The sequence below is a fragment of the Triticum aestivum genome, chromosome 7A (genome assembly GCF_018294505.1).
Source record: "Triticum aestivum cultivar Chinese Spring chromosome 7A, IWGSC CS RefSeq v2.1, whole genome shotgun sequence".
Taxonomy (NCBI): Eukaryota; Viridiplantae; Streptophyta; class Magnoliopsida; order Poales; family Poaceae; genus Triticum; species Triticum aestivum.
Window position 1 is genome coordinate 20,177,700 of NC_057812.1, and position 18,264 is coordinate 20,195,963.

Genomic DNA, 18,264 nt, shown 5'->3' on the forward strand with positions numbered 1-18,264 from the left:
CGCTTGTTCCTAAGGTGGGACAAAGTTTCATGACTGAAAGAGATGCTTTCAATCTGTACAACATCTATGCTGTGCGGATGGGTTTTGGAATTCGACTATCGAAGCTGCGTTTTAGTGCATCGAAGAAATTGACTATGCGGGAATTTTGTTGTTCGCATCAGGTAAGTAGTAACATAATAATACTTTGGGACTGACCATATTGGTTTGACAATGTGGTATAACTATCCATTTTTTAATTTTTATTTTGTAGGGAAAAAATCCTAAGACAAAAAAACCTTCAGTGCGTGTTGGGTGTGGCGCTATGTTGAGGATTAATAGACCAACTAGTGAGGGGTCGTGGACAGTGACTAAGTTTGTAGAGGACCATAACCATGAGCTTAAGGAGGCAATTGGTGTGACTAAGAATTACAAGTCACATAATCAAATTGATGAGGGGACTAGACATGTCATTGCAGACATGGTGGATAGCGGTATGAGGTCGACCAACATGTACGATTTATTGTCAGGGTTTTGTGGAGGAGCTTCAATGGTCCCGTTCTCACGTAGGATGATGGAGAGGCTAGCTTATGCTATCAAGAGGGATGAGTGCAGTGAAGATGTAGAGCTGGCCCTTGATCTTTTCAAAGAGTTGCAGAGCAATTCCAGCAATTTTTTCTATAGTGTGCAGGTTGACAAGGCATGCCGTGTGAAGAATATATTCTGGTCTCATGCTGTATCAAGGAGGAATTTTCAGGCCTTTGGCGATGTTGTGACGTTTGATACTACATATAAGACTAATAGTTACAACATGCCATTTGCTCCGTTCGTAGGAGTGAATAATCATTTTCAGAGCATATTGTTTGGGTGTGCATTGCTTAGAGATGAGACAGTTGAGTCTTTCAATTGGTTGTTCTCTACGTTCAGGAAGTGCATGAATGGAAAGGAGCCGCAGTGCATACTTACCGGTAAGTTTTTTATGTTATTGTAGAGTCTATATATGTTACTTTGTTGTACTGAGTACCTTGGCTTTTGTGACAGATAATTGCCAACAGATGGCCGCCTCTATTAAAAAAGTTTTTCCAAAAGCGTCTCATCGTGTTTGCAAGTGGCATATACTTAAGAAGGTGAGGGAAAATTGTGGAAATATCTACAGCACTAGAGAAACATTCAAAGAAGACTTTCATAGGGTGTTAACTCAGATGTTGACCGTAGATGAGTTTGAGGGGGCATGGAAGGAATTAATTTTCGAGTATAAGCTGGAAGATTGTGTGTATCTGAAGCAGATGTGGGATATCAGGGAAAAGTGGGCATTTCCTTATTTTGGGCAGTTGTTCTATGCTGGAATGACAACTACACAGAGGAGCGAGTCAGTTAATTATGTCTTGAAAAGGTTTGTTATGCCGGCCTCTTCGATGAATGGTTTCGTAAAGAAGTACGAGAGATTCTTCATAGACAGATTACAGATGGAAGATTATGAGGGATTTCATACTAAACACGTAAGTAAAAATTTTGTTAGTTCCATTTTTAGTTTACCAATTTATCATAGTAATACATTGTGATACAACTGAGCTTGCAGGACAAAGTTGTTATGAAGACTAGATCACCATTGGAAAGACATGCTTCAAAGGTATATACTCATGGTGTATTCAACTTATTTGTGGAGCAGCTATCGGAAAGTTTGTCCTTCAAGGTCGTCGCGACTGATGAGGAGAGTGTCTTTAAAATAGTACGTAGTGGGGGTTTTTCTAGGAACATCTGGCGACGGCACCATTATGAAGTGTATACAGACCTTGAAAGCATGACATTTTCGTGTGTATGTAAGATGTTTGATCACAAGGGTATACTGTGTTGTCATGTGCTTAGTGTAAGTACCTTATCACCATAACCATATGCTTACCATAGTGTCGTCGATAAATGTCACTGTAATGATATTGTGAGGTAAATTGAGGACACACTGAGTATGTAATCATATAATGATTCGTCGTTGTTTTTGTAGGTCCTGATACATGATGGTTGCGCTGAGATCCCAGAGCAGTATGTCTTGAAGCGATGGACGAAGGATGCTAGAGACCGTGTGCCTTCATTCCTGGAGGGTTACAAAGATGATGTTGATGCCGCTGCTTCTCAGACGTACAGGCATCTGGTGCTCCATACGACATCAGAGGAGGTAAATCGTCTTGGTAACAAATACATGAAGGCTTACAAGGTGGCCATGGAAGACCTATCTCAATTGGTGGAAAAACTGAGAAAGGTCTGTCTGGAGGAAGAGCAGGCTATTCTGGAAGGGGCAGAAGTTGAGGGTGAGGTACATAATCAGACGCATGATCGTACAACAGCTGATGGTGATAGAACGCCAGGAGAAGGAGATAGTACTCCCCATGTCCATGAAGTCAGTGAAGGCCCATTCGAGGAAGGGGTGAGTATGGAAGATATTTTGCCACCTGTTAAGAATCGTCCAAGAGGCAGGCCAAAAACTACAAGATGGAAAACTGGTGGGGAAGTAGCTAGTACAAAGAAGAGTGGTAAGAAAGTGGGTGGCAACAGTGATAGCACAAAGCAAGGTGGAGATGCTTCTGGGAAGAAAGAGTCTGACATCATTAGGTATTGTGGAGAATGTGGTGACCCGGGACATAATAAGACGACATGTGGGAAGCCATCCACGTACAAGAGGAAGTATGTTTACAAGGAATAGTTGCGTTTAGTGGGTTTTATTTTTTTTGTTATAGTTGTGACTAAATAGGTTGTAAGGACCATGTGTTGCGGATTCTGGAACATGTCTTTATTCTAGCCTTCATTGGTTTGCACTGTTACTGCAGGAGTTTGCGAGAACAGTTTTTCATACATTAATGGTACTGGTTATGAGTATTTCTATATGTAGTCGGCACAATTTGTGCAAATGGATGTTCGTGCAATTTTTCTTTGGTCGTAAATGGTTTTGTGGTACGTGTAGACAGTAGTGAGCCGTAAATTTTGAAGTATGTTTCCATTGATAGAAATGGGTATAATGAAGTGAAATGGTATATACTGTCTGGACTGGACTATGTACTCTTTTTTGGAAACTTGTAGTATGTCGTTTGTTATCAAGGATCGGGAAGTATGTTACTGTTGAATAAAATGGTATATATAGTGAAAAACACAGAGAATAAAGTAAGATGATAGAGATTGATATTCATTTCTGAAAGTAAGGAGAATATGCAAATACAATGACATAGTTAAGCAAAGTACAGTGTGGCTGGCTACGAATGAAGAAAATCTATAGGGAAATGTTTGCGGATAATGTTGTCTACTAGTCTAATCGTGCAATTTTTCTTTGGTCGTAAATGGTTTTGTGGTACGTGTACATAGTAGTGAGCCGTAAATTTTGAAGTATGTTTCCATTGATAGAAATGGGTATGATGAAGTGAAATGGTATATACTGTCTGGACTGGAGTATGTAATGTTTTTAGAAACTTGTAGTATGTCGTTTGTTATCAAGGATCGGGAAGTATGTTACTGTTGAATAAAATGATATATATAGTGAAAAACACAGAGAATAAAGTAAGATGATAGAGATTGATATTCATTTCTGAAAGTAAGGAGAATATGCAAATACAATGACATAGTTAAGCAAAGTACAGTGTGGCTGGCTACGAATGAAGAAAATCTATAGGGAAATGTTTGCGGATAATGTTGTCTACTAGTCTAATCCCTAAGCTGGCTGAGCTGGAGTTTAACCCAATCTGGAAGAGAAGCTTCATTTGTCTTGAACGTCAGCAAGTCCAGTAGAAAAGTGCACCTTAGGTCGTTAGAATCCTGCATTATAAGTTGATGATGAAGAGGTTGAGCTTGTTGTGCCAGTAATAGTTGCCATGTTTGTGTAAGTACTGAGGAAAATAGTTACCTTGCTTATGAAATTAATTAGACGGAGGCCATTCCAGTTGCGCATGAAGTTCAATACAAGAAAATCGCAATCATCCCTGGTAGTTCGTGAATGTTATATTAATTGGCGATGGCGACTCAAAAAACCAACTGAATCAAAGGGAACTTACGAGTTTTGTTGTTCTGGTATGTTCTCTACGACCTCAATACCCCAGCTAGGTATGTCCTCATCCCATCCAGGAAAAGCTAATCTCATGCACTCGGCGAGATGATATGCTATGGTGTGACATGTCTTGTTATGTCTAGATATTCTTGATTCGTTGAAGGGGCCTAGTGCACTGAGCGAGTCAAGTATCGATATTTTCTTGTTCTCCATGTCGAATGCATACAACGCATAGTGATTAACTAGATGAAGTGGTATGAGTATCTGGAAAGGAAAATGAGACCATGAAATTAGATAGCTCATAGCATATAAAAGTGGCGCACAGTACAGTATATGTTGATACCTGATGGCTTTGCGAAACGTCATAACGTATGTGTGTTCCAATGAAGTGTCCTAGCTGGTGCTCTGGAACCCAGAATTCACCCCCCGCCAAGGCATAGCTCTACAGCCACATTACAAACTAAGCATGGATGAAATAATGGAATGAGTGATCGTGTTGTAGAGAAAGGCTTACTGCAAAGTCGAGGTTTATGAAGTGTCTCCATCCCAAATAGTTTGTTCCCTCGAACCGATCCACGTCATCCAAGAACATTTTGCGGATCGCAAAATTTAAGCAGTCAGTATCCATCCAGCCACCGCGTGCAATTGATTGCTGGAGAGTGCGTAACTTTATGGAGATGTTGAACGGACAAGAATTTTGAAGCCATACTTCACTGGTGATGAGAGCAGAATAATATTAGTTAAATGTCAGAAAAGAAGTGCATTGAGAAATTGAAACTTTTGTACTAATACTCACTCCAACAAGGCTTCATTTGATATTTCTTGAATGTACGAATAAGTTGAGCGGGCTACCCGCGTATCAGTACGTGTTATTGAGCATTGCTTGGTCTGAAAGGGGGACAAAAGTTTCTTGTTTTGATTTATTTTTCGGGTGTTTTTATCTCTTAGAAGGTGGGATGGTGGGTTTTCTACTATGTATCTACGTTGTTGTTCATCTCCATTGGTATCCTCCGCACTTAGTGCGACGGTCCACTCTTGTGCCAGGCGAGCAGCGGATGCTGGGGAGATTGACGATTTCTGCTTGCTTGGTGAGGCTGGTACGAACAGAAGGATTAGTTAGGAATTGTAACATATGAAGTTGTGGAAAAAAGTACAATGGGAAAGAAAAATTACCAGAAGCATTATGAGTTGTTGGTGGAGTGCGGGATGCTAGATTGTTGTACCTATTACTTGTTGTGCTACATGAACCAATGTTGCCTTGAGATGCCAGTTGTGGATGATCCCTGTCAGGCGTACTTGTATGTTGGCATGGTGAAGCAGTATCCTTGCTGAAGGATGTTGGGGTAAGGTCTGAAAACAGAGAAATATAACAGATTTAGAATGGTGGTTGAAGTACTACTGGGTGAGTTAAGGTTGAGTAACCAGATTAGCTATGTAGAATTGATACATATGAATGTAGTTGCCAGAGGTATATACGATATGTATGGATGAGGATATGTTGAGATGTACCTGATGTGGGGTTCAAATGAAGTGCACCGTGACTGCCCAGACCGCCGGACCTATTGTGGTTGTCCGAAAGAACATTACGAAGGGTGGCCCTTACTGCAATTTTTATCGAATTGAAAACAGTAGTAACCAGAATTTTGTTAAGTTTTTGAGTTGTTCAATGGCTACTGGATTATCTAAAAAGTTTTCAAAATCTGAAGTATCTTGCAAAATAGATGAAAATTGTCCTTCAGCACTGGAGATTGCATCCTTAATGGAAGAAGAAGCCTGAAAAACAAATTATGTGAACATTAATGTGCGATGAGTGCTTGGTGTGACTTTATTTTAGTCAGAGCATCAAAAATAAATTGTTACCTCTTCTCCATATATCGACCGTAATTTAGTTGACCTGAAACGCGTCTGCAAGTATTCTGAAATGTTGGACACACATGGTTGGTTAATGGTTGCGCTCGGAGTCGAATGATGATTTTCTTGAGAGCCCTCTTCTGGTGCACGGGAGTAAATACTTTGTGGTTTCGTGAGCTAACAAAAAATAAAATAATTAGTACAAAAATTGATGATAATTTGGCAATTAAATTGATTAAAACATAGCCGACCTGCAGCTTCCCAAACTGAGGGAAAGGGAACCCAATGTTGTGTTTGCACTTCATGTCATTCATGATAATGCGGGTGACGAGGTCATCATCGAATGCCGCAATCCTAGGACTGGTTTCACAGTTGACATCGTTATTTGATGGCGCAATATGGTCCAGGTAGATTGTCTGTAGGAAACAGTGGTTTGATAAAGTTAGTAAGAAAGTAGGTATGTGCTTAGTGGAAGGTATATACTATCTGCAATTAGGTACATGGTGTGTAATAGTGCAGGGTCGTACGAAGGAAAATGTGATTATAATGTGAACACACATCTGGAGGAATAGTATACACCCGTTAATTGATACTTGAGAAGAATTATGAAATCGTTTGGGCATCAAGCTGGCAGAATTCATGAGGTCGTCGACGATGAACTGTGCCCAGTTGTATGACGAGATATTGTCAATATCAGCTACTGCGCTGATATACCTTGTGGAAATGTAGTTTGCTAGTGATTGCGGAGCCAAGAACTTTGTCATGACATAAAGGACAAATGCCGCCTTGAACGATCGTTGGTCCTTTAAGCTCATCGGATATGAATATTGTTTATTAAGAATTGCCTCCAAAAACTTAACAGTAACCTGTGAAAAGTGTGGAACCTCAAAAATATCACAAAGAATCCTCTTATTCCGTTCTACCTCATCTTGGTTACAGGTCTCAATGGTTCTCCCGCTGCATGGTACACCCAAGACTGAATTAACGTCCCTCGCAGAGAAGGGGATCACTTTATGAAGATCAGCTACGATGGCACATGAATCAACATCAATCTTGCTCAGAAGCCATGCGCCATACTGTCTGTTAACTTTAGTTAACTTCAGCTGAAGGATGCCGTGAAGCCCTGTTTGACGGACAAGATCCTTTTTCATGTCATCAAAACTGTTAATCAAAGTAACGACACACTTTGGTTGGCATCTTGAATTTATTCTGGTGCTAGTTGCATTGCCTTTCGTCGACTTATTTGTGGCTCTCTTGCGGCGGTATTTATCAATGACACGAGACGCGCTGCGTGACAAGGTGCCTTTCCTGGACGTGTATGGCTGGGAGTGTAGACCCTGCGAGCAAAATTGTACAGATTCAACTACAACTAGTCTACATACTGAACAACAAAACGAGGAAGAGAGATATTTGCTTTGCTCGTGGAAAGTTCAGACTTGGACCGATAGAATATGCACATGCATAGATCGATGATAAGCAGCGTACCTCGTGTGAGTTGTGGCTGATTCTGACGGGGGGAGTGGCCGGTGGAGAGCGCACGACGTCGGAGACCTGCTGGGCAAAACCGGGGGCGTCGTCTTGTTCCATGCCGATGCATGCAGCGAGCCACCGTCGGCGGCGACGAAGCTACAAGAATTAGGTCAGCCGCCGTCTGAGCGAGGCATGAGCGAGAATAATAGATCGATGAGATTAGCTTCAAGGGTGACGTTCGGTATCCCTATAAAAAAGGAATCTGTTCCAACAATAATTATGTAGTTTTATGAGGAGGCACGCCGTGGGTCGAACAGGAGGCGAGGCGTGGTGTGGGTCGCACGGGAGGTTGAATCGGACGTGGGAGTATGTACTCCTAGGAATACCAACTCATTTTCCTATATATATACATACATACATACATATATATATATATATATATATATATATATATATATATATATATATATATGTGTGTGTGTGTGATAGACTGAGTTTGGAATGACTCCATTTTTCATGGCTAGCGCCAAACATTCCGCTTAGGCTTTTCTTATATTTACATCTGCCATGTGTGCTACAAATGTCTATAACTACACCATTCAAGGTAGAATTAAATGATCACAATAGTTGACATGTGATGTTTCGTGCAGCAATGGTGGTGTCTTTGTAAGAAAAGCACGATGTTGGTAACTGGTCGACCTCCTATAAATAACTAGTTTATTGGACAGGTAGCAGATCATATTTACTTGGTAGGGGTAGGGGGTGGGATGAGGATGAAACAGCGTGGGAGGAGAGCACCACTCAAATACAGGGTTAATAACAGTCACAATGACATAGTGCGATCTAGTGAGGGAATTGGATGTATTGGAAATTCAATTTAGGGACACATCAATCAACCGAGTCCAACAAGGAATAGTGAAACTAGTTAGAACTTTCACAATTGTCCATGCACTCTGGCAGTGACACTAGCTAGCTTACTGAAACTACAGGCCTCTGTCTGATCGTGCAGAGGAGGCTACTTTCACCAGCTAGTTGTTGTTGCTGCCGCCGTTGGCATCGGTGAGGTCCATGGCGGGCCTCTCCACGTCCTCCATCTCCTCCTCCCGGACGAACACCGCCTGGTCCAGCACTGACGCCGATCCACCCACGCCTCCGTACAGGTGGGTGTCAACGTCGGCATCGGCGGGGACACAACGCGTCTTTTTGGGCCGACCCATGTCCGGCAGCCTGTTATTCAATTTCGTTTTTTATTTTTCATTTTTTCCGTCGTTGATTTTTTTCTACTTTAAGTAATTTGGGATTTTAAATATCCTAAATTAAAAAATGGTAAATTTAAAATAAAATTTTTAATAGTTCATAAACGTTTGTGGACTCACAAAGTGTTCGCAATTTTTAAAACAAATGTTCAAAATTTCAAAAAATGTTCATGAATTTTTAAAAAAGGTTCATGCATTGAAAAAGGTTAATGAAATTGAATAAAGTTTCGCCAATTGAAAATATCCTACAATTTCAAAAACTATTCGTGACTTACAAAATATTTTATAGGTTCACAAAATGTTCACAGATTCAAAAGATGATTATGCACTTTAAAAAATATTCGGTAATTTCAAAAATTGTTTCACCAATTTCCAAAAAAAATCATTGATTTTTCAAATGTTTGCCCTATCAAGAAAAATATTTCTAAATATGTTCACAAGTTTCTAATTTTTTTTGCCAATAGTATAAAATATTCATGCATTCAAAAAATGTTATGAGTTTAGAAAATGTTTGAAAATCTATAAAAATGTTTATGAATTTTAAAAATATTCATGATTTCAGATATGTTCTTGAGTTCAAAAGAATGTTCATGATTTCAAAAATTGTTCATGATTTCACAAAATGTGAGTGAAGTGTATCTCGGTGATACGGCAAAATGTGATAATAGCCATTAAAAATTATGATTTTTTTCTTCCGTTGCAATGCACGGGCCATTCTGCAAGTATTTAGTAAAGAATCTATCGAGACTAATTTGGTGTTCGGAGATGTTTATAGTATATATTTCTATAGTCTTGTCAAACGTAAACAAGATTTAGTTGATACAAATCCAGAACTTCAATTATTCTGAAACAATGGGAGTAAGAGCATCTCCAGCCCCCCAGGGGGCGCCTAAAATCGCCCCCGGGGGTGAGCCGGCGCAAAACATCGGTCTGGGGCCGAGTTGGTCCTCAGCCGCCGGCCCAGGGCTGTCCCAGGCGCGTTTAGAAAAATTAAAAAAATATAGCAAACTTCAAAATTCGGTGAAGTTTGGCATATATTACATTTAAAAAACGGATTTTTATTACATAATATATATAATTAAAAAAGAACTGGCTAAAACCGGAGTAGTCGCCGTCGTCGCCGCCGCCGTCGTCGTCCAGCTTCTCCTCCTTGACGCGGCCGTCCCTGGTGGACCCCTGACCGACGTCGCCTATGCGGGCTGGTGGCGGCGGCGCGGCGGCGTCGTCGATGACGACGATTCCTCCTTCGTCACGGCCCCGGCGGCACTGCGCGAATCGCTGCAGGGCGGCGCACTGGCGCTCCCTCGCCATCTTCAGAGAGTCCGCGCGCGCCCATTCTAGGGCCGCGTTGTCGTCGAGCTCGACGTCGCCGCCGTGCTCCGTCTTCACTGCGGGGAGGCCCGGCTCCGTCTTCACCGGCGCCAGGCCCGGCTCCGTCTTGGGCTTGACGAAGCGCGGAGGAGCCGACGAGGGGGCGCACCGGCCACTCTCATTGATGACGATGCCGGCGCTGCGAGTGCATCGGCCGAGCGGCGTCTCCGCCGCGGGCTCGGCCTTGACGCCGAGCAGCGCCGGAGCGCCGGACGAGTGTGAGAAAGAGCGGGAGGAGGAGGAAGAAGAGGAGGCATGGAACCTCCTAGGCAACCATTGCCTGTCGCGTCGGCGGTGAGCCGTGGCCTTGGCGGCCGCCCTCGCCGGGGTGTATGCCAACGGCGGGTCGTTACCGCCTTTGAGGTACGTCAGAACGCGCTCGAGGGTGCGGCCGGGGATACCCCACCATAGGTGGCGTCCCTCGCTGTTCTTCGGTCCGCCCATCACCGGCGCGCCGTTGGTGGACGCCATCCTCTGCTGATGCCGACTTGGAAGTACGCCGTCCATGCCGCTATGTTGTCGGCGTCATACTCGGGGAGGGCGAGCTGGGCGTCGGTGAGGGAGGCACGCACGACGTCGACCTCATCGGAGAAGTAGCCGGTTTCGCCACGGCATCAGGCAACGGGCAAACGGGCACTCCCCCATTGCTGAGTCTCCACCCTGTTGGCCCGGCGCGCATATCCGGCGGCGCCGAGATGTTCGCCTGGAATAGGAGCCAAGACTCCTGTTCGCGGAGCGAGCGGCGACGGAAGCCGTTCGCCACAGCCTCCTCTCGAGTAATCGCTCGGCCATCGGGAGAGGGAGGGAGGGGGAGGGAGGGCCCGACGGCGGCGTTCGGGAGAGGTAGACAGCGGCCTAGGGCTGGTGTGGCCAGAGGTGAGGGAGCCCATCGTCTTATATAGCGGCGCCGCCCCGTGTGTACGCGTGCGAGGGAGGAGAGGCGTCGACGCGCCGCACCGTGACGCGACGTCCCTGAGAAATCAATGATAAGGCTGACCGGCGGCAGCATTGCCATTGATTCCCGCGGAAAACCGAGGCGTTCGGGGACGAAGACGCGCGGTGTCGCTGACGCGACGGGCCTGTCGTGGTTCTAACTCTGACAGTGATGTAGGGGGGGTGTATGGAGAGGCTAGATCTTAGCTATGGAGTAGTTGTAAGCACACGAGGATTACGAGTTCAGGCCCTTCTCAGAGGAAGTAACAGCCCTACGTCTCGGTGCCCGGAGGCGGTCGATTGAATTATGCGTGTGTGGATAACAGGGGTGCGAACCCTTCATACTGAGGAGGGGGGTGGCTTATATAGAGTTCGCCGGCCCCCTCATGCCCTCAGTAATGCAGGGTTTAAGGTACATTTAAGGTTGGGCGTTACTGGTAACGCCCCTAATAAAGTGCTATAATGATCATAAAGACTACTTAACAGCCGACCGTTTGCCTGCGGAGTGGCTTTAGGTCTCCTGGCGGTCGAGTGGTTGGCTTCATGGTCGAGTGATAGCTTCTTGGTCGAGTGTCTTGAACCCGTCGAGTGGGAAACAAACAAGTCGATTGAAAAGTGACTTCTTCTAGGGATGTCCTTGGGTGGGGCTCTTTGGACGGGTCCGTGCCCCTACCCTAGGTACATAGCTTCATCATTAGCCCCCGAATGGATCGAGGTTAGAGTGAGGAAAGAGTTGGGGATCTCTCCGATTGGTTCTTTGGGCTACACGAGTGCCTCGTTTTGGGCCGATCGTCACGAATGACGTTACCAACCTCTTTCAGTCGCCTTGATCCATTCCAGGCCTTTCGTCGAGTGAATTTCTTTACTTGTGACATGCCGAGTGTCGGCGCGAGCGGGGTCTTCTGTTTTGACAAGTTGTTCTGCGGCCCGTGGATGCCGGGGGATTCGGATTTTGGGAACCGCGCGGGACGGGAGCGGCCGCAGTAGTCGGAAGCGATAAAGCGGAAGCTCCTCGATCTCCGCGTCGCCTTTTTCGCCATGTACTGCGCGCGCGTCTGCTGCGGGATTTGACTGGATAGCCTGGGCCTACCAGTCAGCCACTCGGGAGCGGCCCCTTATAAGTTGCCGGCTCGGGGTTTCCAAGCAGTGCGCTCCCTTCTGTTTTCTTCTCCCCCTCTCCCTTCGCAAGTCCTTCCGCCACCTCCGCTCTCACCCTAGCGCCGCAAGCCCGTTCGAGACTCCGCCGGCGACGATGGTGAAGGGCAAGACGACGGCTCTGGAGCGCGCGAAGAAGGCGGCGGCGGCGGGGAAAGGGAAGAGGTCTGCTCGGGGCGGATCTTCCTCCAGGACCGCTCTGCCCAAAGGTTGGATCCAGGGCGACTGGATGCCGTCGGTGCTCCGGCAAGAGGATCTCGATGACATGGTTGAGGGGGGAGTCATTCCCCACGAAGTTGCGCGTCTCCCGGGGAAGGAGATCGAACCTCAACCCCGTGATGGTGAGTGCGTGCTCTTAGCCACCCACATCGACCGAGGGTTTTCTCTGCCGCCCCATCCTTTTTTTCGGAGTTTCCTGAACTTCTTCGGAGCGCAGCTCCACCACTTCACTCCCAACTCCATTGTATACCTTGCTGCTTTCATCTCCATGTGTGAGGCCTTCTTGGGTTGCCGCCCCCACTGGGGACTCTTCAAGCACATCTTTACCTGTCGCTCTCAATCGGTCAAGAAGGCCAAGTCGAGTGACGAGAGGACGCAGGTGATCCAGCTGTGCGGGGGCCTGGCGATCCAGACGAGGGGGAAGAGTTGTTTTCCTTCCATCACTTTCCCGGAGTCGGTCCGCGGTTGGCAGGCAACCTGGTTCTACTGTCAAGACCAGGCGACCCCAGGGCAGTCGCCTGGACTTCCTCCGTTCTCTCTTGACCGAGCTGAAAAGCCTGCTTCTCTGAAAGTGTCGCTGGAGGAGAAGGCCCAAGTCAAAGTGTTGGCCGGTCGAGTGGTTGAGCTTGTCCGTGAGGGTGTGACTGGCATGGACCTGTTGGAGGTCTTCCTCCGGAGGCGTATCCAACCGCTCCAGGCCCGTGACCACCCGATGTGGCTGTACGCGTGTCTTGACGACACCACTCGGGTCCACCCGGAGGAGGTCACCGACGAGATGCTGGAGGGGTGGCTGTCGAGCATCACGGGGAACAAAGACAACCCCCGAGGAGCCAGGAGGGTGGTTCCACTCGACAATTCGTATGAACTGGACCAGGTATGTCTTTATGCTCCCGACTGAGGTCTTGCTTCCTTCATCGTTCTTCTTCAAGTTGGTTGATTGACTTTTCTCTTGTCTGTTGTTTTCCAGGCGACCACCGAGATGTACTCGACGCCCAACGGGGCACAGGAGCCAACCGAGGAAGGGGAGGCGAGCGGAGGCGAGAGCGGGGACGACCAAGGCGAGTGGGAGTCCGACGGTGAGGGAGAGGGAGGCGACGACGTCTTCTCCAGTGAAGAGGAGGGGGAGGAGGTTGAACCCCCCCGCCCGGAGGGGCGATCCAAGCTCACCCACGATCCAGCGCGGGAACATGGCAAGGCGACTGCTCCTGTTGGGCAGTCGTCGAAACGCCCTCGGACCTCTTCTCCTCCGCCGACTGGGAAGGCTCCCAAGCACCCACGCGCGATGCCGTCCAAGCCGCCCAAGGCTCTGCCTAAGATGAAGATAGATGTTCCTACCATTTCCGGGTAATAGCAAAACTCGTTTTCCTTAGTCGACCGTGGACAGATCCTTGGTCGATTCGTTGAGTCAACCGACTGACTCTCGAGATTTGCAGCGGTGCTACTTCTGAGGTCTCCGCCAGGGATGACGACCAAGAGATGGAGGATGCTGTTACCTCCAACCCTGGTACGATTACTGACGTTCTGCTTTGAGTTGACTGAACACTTGTTGCAACTCTGGTCGATTGAATGTTTTCCTTGTAGCTCCTCCTTACGTTATCGACCTCCCGGATGACGACGACAACGAACCGCTGAGAGTGAGGAGGAACAAGAGGGCGTCGGCTGGAAAAACCCCACAGTCCACTCCGGCGCCTGAGGCCGTAGCTCGGGACGATGGCGAACCCACTCGGACTTCTGTGACTTTCGCCATTCCTCTGACGAGTGTGCGGCCCTTGGCGTCGACTGCGGATCCGTCTTTGCTTTTTGCTGCGTACCCCATCCCTGAGGACCAAGCGGCTGCTGCAAAAGAGGCTGTACGCCAGGCGGGGATCATGATGGAACAAGTGAAAGTGGCTCGGGAGGCCTGCTAGGCGGCTTATGACGCGAGCTCGGCTCTTCAGAGCAACGTCCAGGTCAGTCGACTTCAACACTTGGTCTGTTACGATATGTTCTTTGAAGAATCTCTTTTCCGAAGATCTTTATGTTTGTACACCCACTGGGTGTGTCTGCCAATTCTTGGACGAGTGGGGGCACACTAAGTGCACCCACTGGGTGTAGTCCCCGAGACTACGGTGGACTGCTGGCAGTCGACTGTAGTCTTTCTGTTGAGTTGTTGTAGCTGTATTTCTTCACTCGGTCTGGTCAGGCCATATCGAATGGAACGGTATCTGGTCGACTGCGGGCAGTCGACTTTTTTTTACAGTGGGGGCACGCTGAGTGCACCCACTGGGTGTAGTCCCCGAGACTACTGTCAAATGTTTTTGCTTCGGCTGTAGTCTTAGAAACGCCATCATTGTCTCTTAGTTGCTCGGAAGCAATTAATCTTGGACTCGACTTCGAGGGCCGGTCGGGTGGGATAGGAACCGGTGGGGGCACGCTAAGTGCACCCACTGGGTGTAGTCCCCGAGACTATGGTGGACTGTTGGCAGTCGACCGTAGTCTTAGTATTTACTGCCTTTGTTGTTTTTTACTGTAATGATAACTTCTCTCCTTTGATTTCAGAAATCTTGCGATCTTGGAGCCCGCTTGGCTGACTTGGAGAAGCAGCAGATTCAACTGAACCTTGATCTGGATCTGGCCAGGACAGAGCTGCAAAAGGTCAGAGACGGCGCCGCAGGTAAGACGATTTTGTCGATTGGTTGGTTTTTAGGCTTGAGTACCCTTCTGCTATCTCCGAATCAATCATCATTTCTCCGCAGAAAAACTGAACGAAGCTTTGGCGAAGAAGGATCAGGACTTGGCTGCTGCCCGTAAGAAGGCTGATGACAAGACCGCTCTGGCCGTACAGAAGCTGGCTTCGGTCGACCAATTGGAAGGAGAGAATACCAAGCTGAAGACCGCTCTGAATGAATCCAACAGGGAGTGTTCACGTTGGAAGAAGGAGAACCTCACCCTGAACGAGAAGATGGAAGGCATCGCTCGCAGGAGGGACGACCTGGAGAGCTACTTGAGGAGCCTCGCCAAGAAGTTGTACATCAAGCTTGAAGGTGCACATTCAGTTCCGACTAGTTTTTTTCTTGTGTCGACTCAGTCTATGAAAATTGACTTATCCTTGGATCGTGTATGCAGAGCTTTGCCAGAACTTTGAAGAGGAAACTGGGCGGATTGAAACAGGTTTGGATCCAATCAACTCTCCCGTGAAAGATGAAGCTGCCATGAATCTGCTCAGACTGGAATCTCGCATTGACGCCATCGTGGACTACTTGGCTCGACTGAAGGTTGCCATGTCGCGGATCGACCCGGCACTTTGGCCAGAGTCTACACTCCAAAACGATCTCGAGTCTCTGATGACTCGACTTAACGGAATCCCTGACCGAGTGCAGGAGTGGAAGAAGTCTTCTGCTCGGTGTGGCGCTGATGTGGCTCTGTCTCTGGTCCGCGTCCATTGTAAGGAGGCGCGAGAAGAGAAGCTGGCCGCCATCCAAGTTGCCAATACCAGGAAGCACAACTTTCAGGACTTCATGGAGACTTTTATTGCTGCTGCCACCCGTATTGCAGACGGGATCGACTTGGACGAGTTCGTCACCCCTTCCAGTCCTCCACCTGAGGAATGAAAAACTCTTACGCTTCACTTTAAATTCGCCTCGGAATGCCGAGTGGATTTTGTAACCATTAAACTCCATCGAGCTGAGGGCTCGAGTACTTTGGCCTGAGGTCTGGGACCTTTAGGTCTTATCTGAACTTGATTTATCATTGAATATATTCATGGATGATCCGTCGAGTGAAACTCGATCTTCACTCGAAATAACTTTTGTATTTGTGGTGTAGCTCCGAAGAAGAAGGTAGCAGACGACTTGCACCTCATCGTCTTTGCGTATTGGGTTGCTCCCCGTACTTAGGCGAGCATTGGGCTGCAGCTAAGCTCCCGAGTGGGAGGTTTGCTCTCCACTCGGTAGGGTTTTTAAACACTTAGGCGAGTGCTGACTGCAGCTAAGTCTCTTAGTGGGAGAACTTAGGCGAGTACTGGACTGCAGCTAAGCCCCCGAGTGGGAGATTTGCTCTCCACTCGGTAGGATTTTTCCAAACTTAGGCGAGTGCTGACTGCAGCTAAGTCTCTTAGTGGGAGAACTTAGGCAAGTACTGGACTGTAGCTAAGCCCCCGAGTGGGAGAATTGCTCTCCGCTCGGTAGGATTTTTTCAAACTTAGGCGAGTGCTGACTGTAGCTAAGTCTCTTAGTGGGAGAACTTAGGCGAGTACTGGACTGCAGCTAAGCCCCCGAGTGGGAGGATTGCTCTCCACTCGGTAGGATTTTTTCAAACTTAGGCGAGTGCTGACTGCAGCTAAGTCTCTTAGTGGGAGAACTTAGGCGAGTACTGGACTGCAGCTAAGCACCCGAGTGGGAGGATTGCTCTCCACTCGGTAGGATTTTTCCAAACTTAGGCGAGTGCTGACTGCAGCTAAGTCTCTTAGTGGGAGAACTTAGGCGAGTACTGGACTGCAGCTAAGCCCCCGAGTGGGAGGATTGCTCTCCACTCGGTAGGATTTTTTCAAACTTAGGCGAGTGCTGACTGCAGCTAAGTCTCTTAGTGGGAGAACTTAGGCGAGTACTGGACTGCAGCTAAGCCCCCGAGTGGGAGGATTGCTCTCCACTCGGTAGGATTTTTTCAAACTTAGGCGAGTGCTGACTGCAGCTAAGTCTCTTAGTGGGAGAACTTAGGCGAGTACTGGACTGCAGCTAAGCCCCCGAGTGGGAGGATTGCTCTCCACTCGGTAGGATTTTTTCAAACTTAAGCGAGTGCTGACTGCAGCTAAGTCTCTTAGTGGGAGAACTTAGGCGAGTACTGGACCGCAGCTAAGCCCCCGAGTGGGAGGATTGCTCTCCACTCGGTAGGATTTTTTTTAAACTTAGGCGAGTGCTGAGTGCAGCTAAGTCTCTTAGTGGGAGAACTTAGGCGAGTACTGGACTGCAGCTAAGCCCCCGAGTGGGAGTCTGGCTCTCCACTCGGTAGGATTTTTCAAACTTAGGCGAAACAGATTCGCAGCTAAGTCACCCACTGGGGGATTTCGTATGCAAACAAAAGTGACAGCAATTATTGGAACACTCTTGTCTTTGATAAAAAATGAACTACAGAAACTTTTTCTTATTACATCTCGTCCAAGGGAGAGCTCAAGTGTAAAAGGGGCGGAGTAGTTCCGCATTCCAAGTTCGTGGCTCGTCGATCTGGCGATCAACATTGTAGAGGTGATACACTCCATTGTGGAGGACTCTGGTGACGATGAAGGGGCCTTCCCAAGTAGGAGCAAGCTTGTGTGGTTTCTGTTGATCCACTCGGAGGACCAAATCTCCTTCTTGGAAGGCTCGACTCTTCACATTCCGAGCATGGAATCGACGCAAGTCTTGCTGATAAATGGTCGATCTGATCATGGCCATCTCCCTCTCTTCTTCTAGGAGGTCGACTGCGTCTTGCCGGGCTTGTTCTGCTACATCTTCAGTGTAGAGTTCGACTCGGGGTGCATTATGAAGAAGATCACTCGACAAAATTGCTTCGGCTCCATAAACCAGAAAGAATGGAGTTCTTCCAGTCGACCGGTTGGGGGTGGTCCTCAATCCCCACAGAACTTACGAAAGCTCGTCGACCCAGGCACCTGCTGCGTGCTTGAGATCGCGCATCAGTCGAGGCTTTAGTCCTTTGAGAATCAGACCATTTGCTCTCTCGGCTTGTCCATTCGACTGGGGATGGGCGACCGATGCGGAGTCGACTCATGTGCCTTGAGAGGCGTAAAAAGCTCTGAACTCGTCTGAATCAAAGTTTGACCCATTGTCTGTGATGATGCTATGCGGGACTCCATATCTGAATGTTAGTCCTCTGACGAAACTGATAGCAGTGCAAGCATCAAGATTCTTGATGGGCTTAGCTTCAATCCATTTGGTAAACTTGTCGACCGCCACAAGCACATGAGTGAAACCGCTCCTGCCTGTTCTCAGTGGACCAACCATGTCTAGTCCCCAGACAGCAAAGGGTCAGACGAGT

General features: G+C 47.6%; 2 protein-coding genes and 2 long non-coding RNA genes across 4 annotated transcripts; 1 reads left to right on the top strand and 3 right to left on the bottom strand.

Annotated features, from left to right (window-relative positions):
• Positions 1–550: 550 nt before the first annotated feature.
• On the top strand, positions 551–1,809 carry LOC123152848 (protein FAR1-RELATED SEQUENCE 5-like). The gene is made up of 4 exons (XM_044572259.1): positions 551–944; positions 1,018–1,475; positions 1,556–1,655; positions 1,802–1,809. Exons 1-4 carry the CDS (start codon positions 551–553, stop codon positions 1,807–1,809), a joined length of 960 nt encoding a protein of 319 aa, XP_044428194.1.
• A 1,716-nt stretch (positions 1,810–3,525) lies between these two features.
• LOC123149457 (uncharacterized) lies at positions 3,526–3,922 on the bottom strand. Its single transcript, XR_006474677.1, has 2 exons — positions 3,860–3,922; positions 3,526–3,771 (listed from the first exon to the last, which is right to left on the bottom strand). It is a non-coding gene; the product is annotated as an uncharacterized lncRNA (long non-coding RNA).
• A 174-nt stretch (positions 3,923–4,096) lies between these two features.
• Positions 4,097–5,082, bottom strand: LOC123147067 (uncharacterized). The gene is made up of 4 exons (XR_006473040.1): positions 4,797–5,082; positions 4,515–4,713; positions 4,344–4,442; positions 4,097–4,264 (listed from the first exon to the last, which is right to left on the bottom strand). It is a non-coding gene; the product is annotated as an uncharacterized lncRNA (long non-coding RNA).
• A 204-nt stretch (positions 5,083–5,286) lies between these two features.
• LOC123152849 (uncharacterized) lies at positions 5,287–7,438 on the bottom strand. The gene is made up of 6 exons (XM_044572260.1): positions 7,337–7,438; positions 6,412–7,188; positions 6,103–6,267; positions 5,675–5,773; positions 5,510–5,559; positions 5,287–5,350 (listed from the first exon to the last, which is right to left on the bottom strand). The coding sequence occupies exons 1-6, from the start codon at positions 7,436–7,438 to the stop codon at positions 5,287–5,289; spliced, it is 1,257 nt and encodes a 418-aa protein (XP_044428195.1).
• Between the last annotated feature and the right edge of the window lie 10,826 nt (positions 7,439–18,264).

Coding starts and splice junctions, on each gene's coding strand:
- LOC123152849 (XM_044572260.1), bottom strand. CDS start 7,438: ATGGAACAAGACGACGCCCCCGGTTTTGCCCAGCAGGTCTCCGACGTC. Junction 7,189..7,336: donor TCAGCCACAACTCACACGAG/GTACGCTGCTTA, acceptor TTTTGCTCGCAG/GGTCTACACTCCCAGCCATA. Junction 5,351..5,509: donor TCATTTGAACCCCACATCAG/GTACATCTCAAC, acceptor CTCTGTTTTCAG/ACCTTACCCCAACATCCTTC.
- LOC123152848 (XM_044572259.1), top strand. CDS start 551: ATGGAGAGGCTAGCTTATGCTATCAAGAGGGATGAGTGCAGTGAAGAT. Junction 945..1,017: donor GCCGCAGTGCATACTTACCG/GTAAGTTTTTTA, acceptor CTTTTGTGACAG/ATAATTGCCAACAGATGGCC. Junction 1,476..1,555: donor AGGGATTTCATACTAAACAC/GTAAGTAAAAAT, acceptor CTGAGCTTGCAG/GACAAAGTTGTTATGAAGAC.